The 14,615-nt window shown below is 40.0% G+C and overlaps 1 protein-coding gene across 1 annotated transcript in view; it reads left to right on the plus strand.

Annotated features, from left to right (window-relative positions):
- The window catches only part of LOC102385476 (transducin-like enhancer protein 4), a 175,773-nt gene extending 161,528 nt beyond the window's left edge, over nucleotides 1-14,245 (plus strand). Inside the window, exons 18-23 of the mRNA XM_025192948.1 lie at nucleotides 3,516-3,765; nucleotides 4,704-4,951; nucleotides 6,004-6,151; nucleotides 6,707-6,857; nucleotides 7,143-7,219; nucleotides 13,837-14,245. Of these exons, the coding sequence (XP_025048733.1) occupies nucleotides 3,516-3,765; nucleotides 4,704-4,951; nucleotides 6,004-6,151; nucleotides 6,707-6,857; nucleotides 7,143-7,219; nucleotides 13,837-13,944 (982 nt within the window). The 3' untranslated portion in view covers nucleotides 13,945-14,245. The remainder of the gene's footprint in view (nucleotides 1-3,515; nucleotides 3,766-4,703; nucleotides 4,952-6,003; nucleotides 6,152-6,706; nucleotides 6,858-7,142; nucleotides 7,220-13,836) is intronic.
- Nucleotides 14,246-14,615: the final 370 nt, after the last annotated feature.

Here is a 14,615-nt window from a genome sequence, read left to right on the forward strand (position 1 = left end):
CCCCCCCCCGGGCAGCGAGATCGGCAGTGGGCGGACCCGCTCACCTCCAGCAGCGAGACTGTTCACAGGTGGGGGCATGTGCCTCCCCTGACTAAGGTGGCACCAGTCGCCCACAGCTATGAGCCTGGAAAAAAGAATTACACAAATATGAAGAACTCTCCACTCACTTCTCTCTTGAGTTGGTGGAGAAGGGGAAATAAAATGGTGATACAAACCATATTGATTTAAATTTTGCTTGAAGGTTCCCAAGCCCTCTGTGACACATACAAGAAACTGTGAGCAGCCAACAGTGAAGAGGGTAGAGGGTTTTGGCATAGTTCAGGGGTCTAGTACAGTTGGTATGATTTATTACTTTTACAGGTCTTGCATGCAACACAAAGTAACATATGAAGGGTGGGGACACGATCACAGTATGTGCAATTTTATTATACATGTGTATTGTAAAAATTGTAAATGCTATGGTTGTATCCCTTCCCCCTGCCGTTCAGATGTTACTTGCTGTCATATGACCTATTCCACTACCGCCTCTGTGCTGGTGGACATCCCATCGTGTATATAGCCAGGCTGGCTCCAGTTGAATCATGTGCAGACTTAATGAGTTGGCACAAAGTAACTTTCAGGATCAGGACCTTGCCATATAATCTTCTTCCTCTGTGTGTGTGTGTGTGTGTGTGTGTGTGTGTGTGTGTGTGTGTGTGTGTGTGTGTGTGTAGAATACCAAATGCCTGATATTGGAATAAAAGGTGCAAAGTGTTGTTGCATCTCAAAGGTTTTTGAATGACATTGATATAACAGTGACTATCTATTGTCATCTAGATCTAATGGCTGTAGAGACTGAACCCTTGAAGTGTTTGGTGAATATTAAATTTGATCCATCTTGAATTCAATATTTTTCACAGCTGCCATTCAGAATTGTCACTATCGGTTTTATTATTTTATTTATCCCTTTTTAAAAAGTTTTTATAAATTCTCTGCTGAGAGTTCCCTATCATGGAATGTACAGTATATAGTGCATTGGTTAGCTTGTTTCTGACTTCCTTTTTTTGTTTTTGAACTATTGCATAATTGTTGTGATTGATTGTCCTAGGAAACAGTACAGCATATAAATCAAAACATAGGAAATGTATTTTGAAACGTATGAAAATGCTTATAATGGAATATATTTGTAATGCATTTTCAATGCTTAAAACATGTAAAGGACAATGTTTTAAAATATTAATAACTCTAGGAGCTTAGTACGTTGGTACAATTCTATCAGGATGGCTCATAGTAAATGGTGAGTAGGAGAAAGAGAGAGAAATACAACACCAGAATCTTCCCAGGATGAACTGTATTTGAATAATTATACATAGCACTTATGTGCCTTGTGAGCCGAATCCTCAGATAGTGTAAGTCAGTGTAGCTCTGTTGAAGGCATCTGATGGTTTCCGTGCTCAAAGCAACTTTGCTGGTATTGGCCCAAGTATGACTTTTCAAAAATGATGCTAAAATTTCATTTTGGGTATCACTGCAATGTCTCAGGGAGGGTTAGTGCTTTATTTTTAATACCATACAGTGTCAAACATATAGCTGGTATATTAAACAGATGAGATTTTATAGATAGCTGATTTCTATAGGCACTAATTGAAAATAAAATCTACGAAAACTAAGCAGATTGCATCTTTTGACAGCAGCGACAATCCATTTGAGCCTTGTCTGAATGTATTTAGTGTCAGGAATGAAGGATGATGATCTGTCGCTCATGCCTGCCAGAGAAAGAGAAGAGAAAGTATAGTGAAAGCTGCAGAAAGAGTGAAAGATTTCTGGTAATGGGATAAAAAAATAAAAAGGAAGATTATGTGAATAAGGTTGAATCTTTATGCTGCTGAAAAGCCATTGAAATAGTGTGTTGTGAGACTGAAATATCAATCAAAATGGTTGGCTTGTAAAGGCTGCCTTTCCACCTAATTTCAGGGTAATTAAGAAAACAGTATTCTGAAAAAAATAATATTTCTACGAATTAGCCTTGTCTACTATTATGACTGGTTTCCTTTTCAATACTACCAGGAATATGCTAATCTAAGGAAATTAAGAACTTTTCTTAAACAAGCAATCAGACAGACAGACAGATATAGATGGGTCCTCTTATAACATTTGTGTTCCGTAATAGCTACTGTCTGACACAGCACATCTTAGAGGAAAACAATTTTGCAACCTAAGTCTTCTCCCTGGAAAATATTTTGAGATGAAGTTGTTGATAGGTTATTCACAGGTGGCATACCTGGCAGTCACACAACACATTCTTTCTCAGTGAGAGTCCTGATTCCAGCAAGCAGAATTGGGATTTGTGGTTGTCATGTCAATTAAAAAAAAAACACCCCCAAAAAACCCCAAAACACTGCACATTTTTGCTAGTCTGCCATTTCAGTAGTTGCATCTTGAGAACTTAATCCTTTGAAGTCAGAGATTTCATTCAGCAAAACAAATGCAATAAAACTTCAGAGCTGGTTCAGGTTGGACTTCACCACGCATACTCACTTGGAGGTTCATATTCACAAATTAAATGTTCTCAGGGAATAGTCATTTTAATCTTTTTTGCTCAGCCAGAAGTTAAAATTCTGCAATTCTTGGCTTCTTATTTCTGTGTTCAAGGAGGTTCTGATGTGGGCTTCTCTCAGTCTGCTTATGTATGTCAGGCCCAGTCTTGGGCACACTGAAGTTTGAAAACTAGCATTACATATCCCTGCTCATGATAGTAATCATAAGTACGTGGTTTAAGACATAGAAGCTGTTTGGTCTGCGGATGGATAGCTTGTCTTGCAAAGAACTCTCAGGCTGATAGTTTCCAAACTGGATGCCGTGGATAGGAATCTAAATCCAGATTTACTCATGTCATCCGAGGTGCCGTATACACCCATGACTTCTATAAACATAAATGCAGTTGAAGATGTTCGGGAGCTCTGGATAGCCTGGTGACCACAGGTGTTACATTTAGATTAACCTAACCAGAGTTAGGTTGATTTAAATGCCCATTCATGCAAGCATGCAGAGGGCTTAAGTCGCCCCAAAAATGGTGTGCTGTGAGTCAGTTTACCTAAGTAGGTGCACTAACTTAGATTTGAGATCAGGTTAAGTCGACCTGAGAAAAGGTTAAACCAATCTTGCGAATGCCTGATACCTTTGCAGTGTAGCCCCAGAGCTGGGAAAGCCCTGCTATTTGCCCCAGCCCTGGGGCTGTGCTGTTCCCTCCCCTTCCAACCTTCCCTCCCCAATTCTGTCTGCCCCTCTGCACCCCAGGTTACTTGCACTGGTTTCCCTGCATGGCTCCCAGCTGCATGCACTGCTCCTGGAATATGTTTAGTTGGTTTAAAGTAAACCTCATTAACATAAACTGGGTGTGGCAAATGTCTGTATGTACCCTACATGCCTGAATTAAGTATCAAAGCTACATGCATTTTTTTAAAATGTTTGTTGATATATCTTGGTCTTTTTTTTTTAGGCAGGCATGATTAATCGCATTCACCTTCCTTTTGTAGGGCATATTCATTTCATGTAAGTGCAGATGGCCAGATGCAGCCTGTACCTTTCCCTCCTGATGCCCTCATTGGTCCAGGAATCCCTCGACATGCTCGCCAAATCAATACTCTGAATCATGGAGAAGTAGTATGTGCAGTTACCATCAGCAACCCGACTAGACATGTGTACACTGGTGGGAAGGGATGTGTCAAAGTTTGGGATATCAGCCACCCTGGAAACAAGAGCCCTGTCTCTCAGCTGGACTGCCTGGTAAGTGAAGACCTATAGATGATGATGAACTATGAACAGAATGATAGTGAGTAAAAGAAAGCAGCTGGTGTAGGACTGACTTGATATCGTTAAGATATAGACTATAGTGATTGTTCAGGGACTGTCATCAGTACTGAAGTTGAGCTGATATAAATTGCTAAGCATCACTGAAGTGGTTTTATTGTTTCTTCCATAACTAAGTTGTCCAGCTTGAGGTATGTGGGTGTTGTACTTCAAGAATCTTCTACAATAAAATCTTTTAAATGTTTTTCAAGTCTATATTTGCCTTTGTGTGTATAATGTCCTGTCTGTACGTGACACTTTAAAAGTCTCCCTCAGTTGCTGTTAAGTTTCAGGAAATGTATTTGCATGAGGTAACAAGATGTGCTATTGTTAGCTTTTCTTTTGTGTCGTTTACCACTTCTTGATGACGTGTTGTACGTGCTGCTTCCAGTTGTATGTGCTGCTAAAATCAAAGCTGCGAAATGCTGGAAATAAAGAAAACTGCTGAAATATCTTCCTGATCTGATCACTGCTTGATAGTAGCAGCAGGTCTCTGGAGCAGAGGAGAGACATGCCAAGAAATTTGTACTCACCAACATGGAGTTAAACTGAAATAAACCAAGTATTAAAACATAACTTTCCTTACAAGCTGTCGCATGCAGAAACATTGAATTGTTTGGGGTTGGATGCAGGTCTTTGCATTTTGATGCTAATTAAGATTAAATATCTCTCACTACTGAATTTTGCAGATCAAGTTTAAGTACTTCCCTAATGTCATGTAATTTTCTGGCATTAATACACTTTATCATTGTCATAAGTATAAATGGCTCATTAAAACCAGGAGGGAATACAATACTTTTATGGATTTCTGCTCTCATGTTAATGCTGTTTTCCTTTCCTCATGAGTAATCTCTTGATGGCTTCTGTCTCCACAGAACAGAGATAACTACATCCGTTCCTGCAGATTACTCCCAGATGGCCGCACCCTGATAGTTGGTGGGGAAGCCAGCACGTTATCCATTTGGGACTTGGCAGCTCCAACTCCACGTATAAAAGCAGAGCTGACATCCTCTGCCCCAGCCTGCTACGCTCTAGCTATCAGCCCTGATTCCAAGGTCTGCTTCTCCTGCTGTAGCGATGGGAACATTGCAGTGTGGGACCTGCACAACCAGACTTTAGTCAGGTAGGTCAACAGAACTGGATTGACAGGTTGGGAAGAATTAATTAGGCATAGCCTTTCCTCCCCCATCTCTACCTCCCCACACCTTAGATTTTTAAATAAACTTGTATCTTAATCATGTCAGCCTAACTTTTTTCTGTATCGTTGTTAGGCAGCCTGAATAGTTAGTGAGTGATAAAATTGTAACTGTGTAGGCTTTGAGGAGTTTATAATTCCAGACTTGAAAGTTACATTCTAGTGTTTCTAGATTGGGGCCTGCTGCATACTTCCAATAAATCAGCTGATATCAAGATTCCCCTAGGTCTTTTCTTTTCTTGTTTCCCCCACCCCCAGAAGTGGAATTGTTTGAATCTTTTTTTTGTATTTGTATTTATTTCAGATGCATATTCTGCCCTTTCCAAAAAGGCTCAGAGCAGATTAAAAAAAATGAGTGAAAAACGGAGTATGTTGTGTTCACACTCAGAGCATCCAATCTGTGTTAAGCATGTGTGACTTAAGTAAAAGGGAGCCTAAATCACCATGTTCAGATCTGGTTTGTTTGGGGATGGATTTTCAGAATGTTGATTACTTATCAACAGTGAAACGCATTTTAAGAACTAGTAGTATAGGTTTACAGTCTACAATAATATAATCTAACACAGCATGTAAATGTGAGCTTTTAGCAGTTGTAAGGGGCCTTCAGATTCTTCTTAAACCAGTTTATTTAGAATCATTTGCTAAAACCTCCAAGAGATATAATCCCACTCAGTTAAGGCCAAAGATCCACCACCAATCTGAAATTTGTAACCTAATTAAAAAAAAAATAGCGTCCAACCGATTAACCTGATTATTTGATGTATTCAGCAAATTAATTTGGTCGTCTCAGAAGTGTTAGAAGTCCGTCCTCTAAAATATGCTATTGCTGCCCTTAATATCGTGAGTTATTATAAAAAAAATAAACTGAACAAGAAAGAGACATGATCTACACAGAAAATGAACACTGATCCCTTCTGAGTATTTGGAGCAAAACTGATTCTTTCTAACATGACTAGGTGTTTTCTTTTTGACATTTTTAGGCAATTCCAGGGCCACACAGATGGAGCCAGCTGTATTGACATTTCTAATGATGGCACCAAGCTCTGGACGGGAGGTTTGGACAATACAGTCAGATCCTGGGACCTCAGAGAAGGGAGACAGCTACAACAGCATGACTTCACATCACAGGTTTGCTCTTGAAAACTTTGACATGTTATAGAAATCTGTAGTGGTTTTTATAAAAAAGAGCATGTTTTTGTTTTAAAAAAATAAGACTTGAAGGATTGCTCCAAAATAATTTTTCACTTGGTCTCTAGCACTATTTCAATATGGCAGCTGAACATATCTCTGGGTTGTTATTCTGTTTGACAGATTAATATTTTTTCCCACAAGAACATCAGACAATCTTATTTATAAAGGAGACTTGCCAGACTCAAGTATGCTGATGTACAATCTGTATCATTTCTTGTAGCTCTTTGTTTAAAGATATCTTACAAAAATATTTCTAATGCTGTTGGATGGGCTAGGATATTAACTTGTATAGCTAAATGGAGTTTTGTGTACATGAACTAATTTATCTCAATTACTATAGGAACTGAATTAGCATCTTTTAACAACTGTCATAGGAAACCAAAATGTTGCTCACGTTTTTGAACAGTGCTGACAATGTGGTAGGCCCAATCAGCTTTGAACATTTCAAGCCCCTCCCTTAATTATTGAAGCCTGTGCTGTGTTTAATTCCAGATCTTCTCACTGGGCTATTGTCCAACTGGTGAATGGTTGGCAGTAGGAATGGAGAACAGTAACGTTGAAGTTCTGCATGTTACTAAACCAGACAAGTATCAGCTACATCTTCATGAGAGCTGTGTGTTATCGCTCAAATTTGCTCACTGTGGTAAGCAACAGCTTCTCTGCCAGCATTTTCTCTCTCTTGACAAATCTCTTTTGAATAAATACAGTGGAAATTTAAAACCAGATGTTTAATTTAAGTATTAAAATTAAACTTATCTTTCCCTTGTGTGAATGTTTTTTGTTACAAAATACTTACATTGTAGCTAAAACAAAACAAAACCATAGTCTAATCAGATGAAACTTTTGGTTGTTCCGATACATTTTTTGTTAACATGAAAGTTAATAATTTTCTCTGATTAATCTGTTTTGGGGTGTATTTTGATTGCAGGCAAATGGTTTGTAAGCACTGGAAAAGATAATCTTCTTAATGCCTGGAGAACACCTTATGGAGCCAGTATATTCCAGGTAATAATCTCCTAAAAGCTGTTTTCCACACTATAGTGCAATCGTGGTACATTTTTTTCAAGATCTGTCATTTGATTTAGAGGTTTTTTAAATGGGAATTATTGGCTAATTATTTTGTTTCTTTTAAGACTGTCCCTTATGATAAGGGTACAAAAAATTTGGTCCTCAATACCATTTTAATAATTTCATTGTCATAGTAAAGTGGCCTGTGACTTGAAGGTGTATTTCAAGTAACCTTGAAATCTTTGTGTCTGTTTCCTTCCCTGCAACCCCTCCACCTGCCCTCCACTTCCTTTGTGTGTCTTGCCATGGGCAGTATGATGCGGCATACATATGACATGATTAAATTAGTATTCACTGAATGTTCTATATCCTGCTAAAAATGGTGAAAGCTATAGTCAGCATGACAGTCACATGAGCAATTTTTCCAAGCTTGCTTCTTTAATTTGCCATTCCATTTTTTTTCTTTCTTAAAGTAGCTTTTGATGACTGCTATAGATAAAGCAGCATTAAGATGTCAAAACATGTATTAATATTAAAAAGTTATTAAATGACACGGGCAAATGCTTGAACTGAAGAGCTGACCCTTATATAAGACTTCTATAGAATGTAATTGGAAGCGGTAACCTTGCTGTAATTTTTAAACCATCACACAGATATTAACTATCTTCATCTCTAATGGAATTTAATGATTTCCCCCTTCAGAAAAATAAATTTGTCCAGTCCTTAAGAAACCAATGTTTGATGCAGAATAAGACCTCTCCAACTCTTCAGAATCTCACTTTTAGTGAAAATCATTGAAGAGATCAAACTCCAAAAATGCATATGGCTTTCTGGATGCTTCACACTCGCACTCTGGTTTTGGGTACAGCACTGAAACGGCCCTAGTAGTTCCGAAAGATGAGTTCCATATGGTGGCAGAAAGAAGCTGTATCTCAATGCTTTTGATGCAGTTTACTATGAGGTACTACTGCACCCCCCCCCCCATATGAAACAGGTAGCAGAACTACGATAGTCTTTGGGATCTCAGATTAACCTCATATGCCACAAAACTGTCTAGTACCTTCAGAAAGAGGTTAGAGCAATGGTCACCAACCAGTTAATTTGATCAACCGGTAGATCCCCCCAAAACACTGGGCAGTGCAGGCGGTGCACCTCAGGAGGGCATGGGAGCATGTGCCCCTGGATCTGCATGCCAGCTGGGCCAGCTGCCGCTGCAGAGTGGCGCCAGGGTGCGCCAGGCAGTACTGAGAGGAGGGCTTTGCGGAGAGCTGCAGGCACCTGAAAACTTGCCGTAGCCCCCCTCCCAGTGCTGCCATGAAGAGCATAGCACTGTCTTCCAGCCCCGGCCTTCTGCCCCCAGCCCCCTGCACAGATTCCAGGGGGAGGGGGAAGGCAGTGCTGTGCTCTTCACCGCGGTCTGGGCTGCACTTTGTTGCGGCTGGGCTGGGTGATGGTAGAGCTGGGAGCGGGGGCTATGGTGAATTTTTGCGTGCCTGCAGCCCCCCACTTAGCTCACTTCCTGGCGCACCCCAGCACGCAGCAGCAGCCAGGCCAGCCAGCATACAGATTCAATGGCATGCACCCCCCTGTGCCCTCCCAGGGTATGTGCTAACCCCGCCGTGGCCCCCAGATGAGCCACTTGTGACTCTGTCCCATACCCTAGCTGTGCAGGGCCTGCCCCTGCCTCAGCCCCACTTCCTCCCTCCCTGCTGTTTGCGGGGGGCAGATTGAGGCCCCAGCAGTGAGGGAGGAAGAGGGGCTAGAGCTGGGGCCTCGATCTGCTCCCCCCACAGCCCTTTCCCCTCCCCCTGCCCCTTCCCCCACAAACCTACCTGCTGGGGGGGCACGCCCCCAAATAATGTTTTCTTCCTCTGCCTCAATCTGCCCCCCACTTCCCTCCACACAGACTAACCTGCTAGGTGGTGGGAGGTTGGGGGTGGCACACAGTAGATCTTGGGTTGCTTTTAAATGCCAAAGGTGATCTACTTAAAGAGGTTGGAAACCACTAGGTTAGAGTCTCAGGACAATCAGTCTCTTGGGTGAACAGCAGAGGGCTCAAAATGAATGTGGGCAAAACCAAATTTGTTTTCATCAGAAGAGACAGTGCTTTGAAGAACTAGCTTGGATTTGGGTTCCCAGTCATCACTGAAAGCATCTACCCCCATCTGTCAAAGCTGTGCAAAGCCTTGGATTCATCAGTATGCCAAATTGCTCAAAAAAGATGAAAAGTGTAGATGCCTTGGGGCATCTACAGTTACTATCAAACTCTGCCCCCTTCCTCCTAAATGAAGGTATGGGCACTCTGGAATCATTCACAGATTCCCGAGTGGATACTTACTATACATGTTACTGAATATGGTCACAATCCAGAGACCTATACAGGACGCAGCTGTCAATTTCCATGATGGCACAGTGAAAACAAGCACAGTCACCTTTATTGAAAACGAATTATTTGGGACAAGGTTCAAAATACGGTTTGAGTCCTTTTAACCATCTAGATTCAGCTAATTCCTAGCGCTGGAGGTGCCTCCATTGCTTAACTGTAGCTTTTTGCTTCTGTATTCCCAGAATTGTCCTAGTCTGAGCATCTTGGTGCTTATTTCCTGTGTAAATGTAATTGAAGGTTAGAAACTAGATGTCCTCATATCTACATCCCTTAAGGGCTGCAGGCCAGGCACTGAGGGGAGCATACACTCCCCAACCACCTAGGCAGGCTGATGTGCTTGAGTAGGTAGCATTGGCACCTAACTCTTGTTACAGTTTCTACAATGAGGGCCAGGCCCCAAAGTCGGAAACAGTTCTAGACCTAATACTAACACATGACCAGGTTCAAGAGGTATCTGTTGGTGATCTACTCTGGAATAGTGATTGTAATTTAATTGCTTTCAAAGTTTTAGTGGGAGGGAGCAAGCCAAAAAATTTCACGATGAAAATACACAACTTTAGAAAGGGAAATTACACAAAAAATGAGGATTTTAGGAACAAGTTAAAAGGAGTAGGCAGAACTGTAAAGGGCTTGCAGGCAGCTTGGAAGCTCTTTAAAATAACTATGTTAGGGGCTCAGGAAAAGTGATAACACAAATCAATAGGGATACCAAGTGGTTGAATGAAACCCCTGCATGGTTTGATTGCAGTTAAGGAGACCATTCAAGGCCAAAAGATATCTTTTAAGAAGTGGAAGACTTGCCAAAATGAGGAAAATGGAAAAGCTCACAAATTCTGGCAGGTCAAATGTAAAAGAAGCAACCAAAAAAGAATTTGAGGACTGTATAGCAAAAGATGCTAAAGTTAATCTTAAAACCTTTAAAAAATGTATCGGAAGCAGGAAGCCAGCAAAAGAATTGGTGGGACCGTTAGTTGACCATGGTGTAAAAGGTACACTCAGGGTTGATAAAGCCATAGAAGAGAAGCTAAATAAATTAATTTTTTACTAAAGAAAATACTGAAGAAATTCCAGTGCCTGATCAGTCCTTCCTAGTAAATGGCTATGAAAAGTTGGACCACGTTGAAGTGACAACAGAAGTTTTAGAAAAGATTGATAAATTAAATGCTAGTAAGTCACCAGGACCAGATGGCATTCATGTAAAAGTTCTGAAGGAACTCAAAGATGAAATTGCAGAACTGTTGGCAGTAGACCGTAACCTGTTGTTACAAATGGCCTCAGGCCAGAACACTTGTGTGCTGCCAACATAATGCCCATCTTTCAAAAGGGCTTCAGAGGTGATCCTGGGAACTACAGACCAGTGAATTTCACTTCCCTCCCTGGCAAGTTGATAGAATCTGTAATGAAGAATAAGTTCAGCAATTACATGGACAAATGTGATCATCTGGGGAGGAGTCAGCATGGTTTTTGTAAAGGGAAATCCTGCCTCACCAATCTGGTGGAGTTCTTTGAGGGTGTTAACAAGCATGTGGACAAGGGGGATCCAGTTCACATGAGCTTTTTGGAGTCCAAATATATTTTGAGAGGTTCCCTCATCAAAGGCTTTAAAAAAAAACCCATGTTGCCACAGGATTGGAGGGAAAGTTCTTTTGTGGACTGAGACTTGGTTAAAAGATAGGAAGCAAAGGGAAGGATAAATGGTCACTTTTCAGGATGGAGGGAGGTCAAAAGTGGGGTTATTCAGAGATCTGTGCTAGGCCCACTTTTGTTCAGCTTTTTCATTAATGATCTGGAAATGGGAGTGCACTCTGAAATTTCAACTCGGTAGATGCTTCCAGATTATCTGTGTAGTCAAATTCTAGGCTGACAGAGCGGAGCTGTAGAAAGATCTCGCTAAGTTAAGTTAGTGGGCAAAAAATGGCAGATAAGCTTCAGTGTTGACAAGTGCAGAGTGTAGTGCACCTGGGAAAAATAATCTCAACTAAATGTACAAATGCTCAGTTCTGAAGTAGGTGTTAAAACTCAGGAAAGAGATCTTGGAGTTTTTGTGGATAGTTCTCTAAAAATGTTAGTTCAATGTGCAGAGGCGAACAAAAAAAACCAGCCAGTAAAAAGCTGGGCATCGTTAAGAAGGGAATAGAAATAGAATACAAAACGGAGAGTACAATTATGCTATTATACAAATCCTTGGTGCATCCATATCTTGAATACTATGTACAGTTCTGGTCTCTGCATCTCAAAAAGCATATAGCAGAATTGGAAAGATATAGAGAAGGGAGAGTTGTTATTCACCATGTCCCAGAGTACTAGAGCTACGAGGCACCCACTGAAATTAGCAGGAGACAGGGTTAAAATTAACAAGAGAAAGTACTTCTTTATGCAATGCATAGTTAACTTGTGGAATGCATTGCAACAGGAGAGGGTAGAGGCAGATAGCATAGTCAGGTTCAAAAAGGGACTATATATAAATTCATGCATGATAGAGCTATTAATATCTGTTGAACAAAACTGTTGGCAATGTTTCCTCTGGCATATCTAAACCAATAAAAGTAGATGCCAGGAAAGATGATGAATAGGGGATAGATCACTCTAGATATATCTGGTTCAGTGTTCTCCCTCTAGACACATTATTGGGCTAGATGGACTACTTGTCTATCTTGGATCCATTTTTTGCATCCAGGTCCCTTACTGGACCTAGCTCTTTTCCTGCTTTTTCTAAGTTTTCTATAGTCAGCAGTCAGCTTCATTAATAAACTCTGCCTTTTGGGACAGTGCAGCTTGTCTGGGTGTGAGAAAGCTGGAGGTAGAATATTCTTAGCTGAGAGTATCCAAATCCAGAATGAGCTTCCAGAGGTCAGCTTAATCCCCGTGAGCCCAACCACTATTAAAATATGGCACAAGACCAACTAATTGTTTCTACCAAACCTAGTGATGAGAGCAGAAAACATATTCCCCCACAAAGTCTCCTTAATGAGGGACTCGGAAAGAGCAGAAAAGTACATGAAATCCACTAGGGACCATTTCGTGCAGGTTTAATGTGCTTAGGAAGGCCTTGGCTGCTACAGCATTAGCCACTATGGAAAATGCTGATGTATTTATGTATCATATATATTTTTGTTAGAGGAAACTCTCCTAGAATTTACACCAAGGAATAATTATAATTTGAAAATAATGCAAATTTCCTTCTATAAATTTACAAGATAAACATCATATCATAATAGATTTCTCTAGATATAGATACAGAAATACAGCATAGAGAAAGCTGCTATTTGTTGTATCCTCTGTTTATCCATTGAATCTTACATTTAAGTGCTTATGCCATTCAAAACACTAGTATTTGTTCATCTTTTCACTTGTTTTTGACATTGAAAATTCCTTAGTGAAGAAATTGTCTGTCTCCTTTTCTATTTGGAAAGTGCTAACAGATGATATGGGAGAAATAGTTATTATTGTTCTCTAAGGTCTAGGACCAGGTACAGAAATTCAAAAAGCCCAAGAATTGATCTAAGTTGCACTTTTTTCTGTAAGTGGTATAGTTTAGATCAGTACCAAACAAAACACATATTTGCCCTTTGGTGGGTGGGCCAACCTTTATCCTGGGTTCCACCATTTCTCAACCAGTCTGTGTGCACTGAACTTCTGTTCTGTTACGGGTATAGACCAGTTTCTCAACACTTATAACAGTAAAGGTGTAATGTCTGTAACTGGTTTAAGGTCTTTAGAATTATTCCTATGGAATTTAGATTTCTGCACAACTCTCTGTAAAGGCAGGAAAAGACCACTCTTTTTTTTTTAAGAGGTTTACTTTGGTTTGTTTTAAAACACCCAGATCCTGGTTGAGATTAAAAACATTAATTAATGCTCATTGCTTATAAATAGTGTGTATGGAGTTAGTTGTTCTTGTTTTACAGGTTGTCTTCAGCTCTGATACTCAATAAAACGTTCACTTCCTTTCGTGTTCATTTGTATGTTACCCTAAATACTACAAGTGAAGGAAGTTTGGAGAATTATTTTTGTAACTTCATCTGTCAGCCCTTCATCTCTGAGTTGAGTCAGTCAGTTTTGATATTTGATAAGCACTGCCATGCACTCCCCCTCAGTCAGTAAACTCTTTCTCTCCTGATTAATATTTTAGGCTGGTGCCTTTTTCTATTCATTCAGTGTACTAACGCAGAAAAATACTTAATTTATTGATACTCATAGTATTTTTCTTTCTTTTTTCTTCCCATAGTCCAAAGAGTCCTCATCTGTGCTTAGCTGTGATATCTCTGTGGATGACAAATACATTGTCACTGGCTCTGGGGACAAGAAGGCAACAGTCTACGAAGTTATTTATTAAAGACAAATCTGAATGCAAAAAGGACTCCTCCTCATAGCACTTTGCTGTATATTCCTTTTTTTCCCCCCTACCCAAACTGAGGACCATCACAGTTATGGAGTTTATTTTTTCCTCTCCTAATTTGCAATTCAATTGTGAATGCTCATTAAGAACTTGTGATACCAAATCTTCAGATATCTACTTGGAAGAAGATGGAATAAGCATACTTAACAGTGAACTGAATCTTTAACTATGTATTATAGCTGTAATATATTTATTTTTGTTTAAAGAAGGCTTTCTAACAATGAACTGACTAAATAAAGCTGTCTGGCCCTGTCTTGGTTTGAAAGGTGCGTTGTGTATATTGTGCTTTTGCTGGTGGATTGAAGGGATTGGGGAGAAAAGTCCAAAATTAAAAGTTGCAGTAAATAGACCACTAATTTATAAAAAGAAAAGTTAACTAATCAATCATTGCTCTCAGTTGAGGCTGCTAAGTGCTTCTGTAACGTAGATGATAATTGTTATGGGAGGAAGCTGTTTAACTATTTTAGGCAGTCTTGGGAATCTAAAATCGTAATTACAAACCTATAACCAATGATTTACATGTAAGTTTGTAGTTCATCTAAAATGAAAAATTGTAAGGAATAATACATCAAAATAGGATTTGTATTAGTGTATCTAATAATCTGTCA

Source organism: Alligator sinensis, unplaced genomic scaffold (assembly GCF_000455745.1).
Source record: "Alligator sinensis unplaced genomic scaffold, ASM45574v1 scaffold1445_1, whole genome shotgun sequence".
NCBI classification, from domain to species: Eukaryota; Metazoa; Chordata; order Crocodylia; family Alligatoridae; genus Alligator; species Alligator sinensis.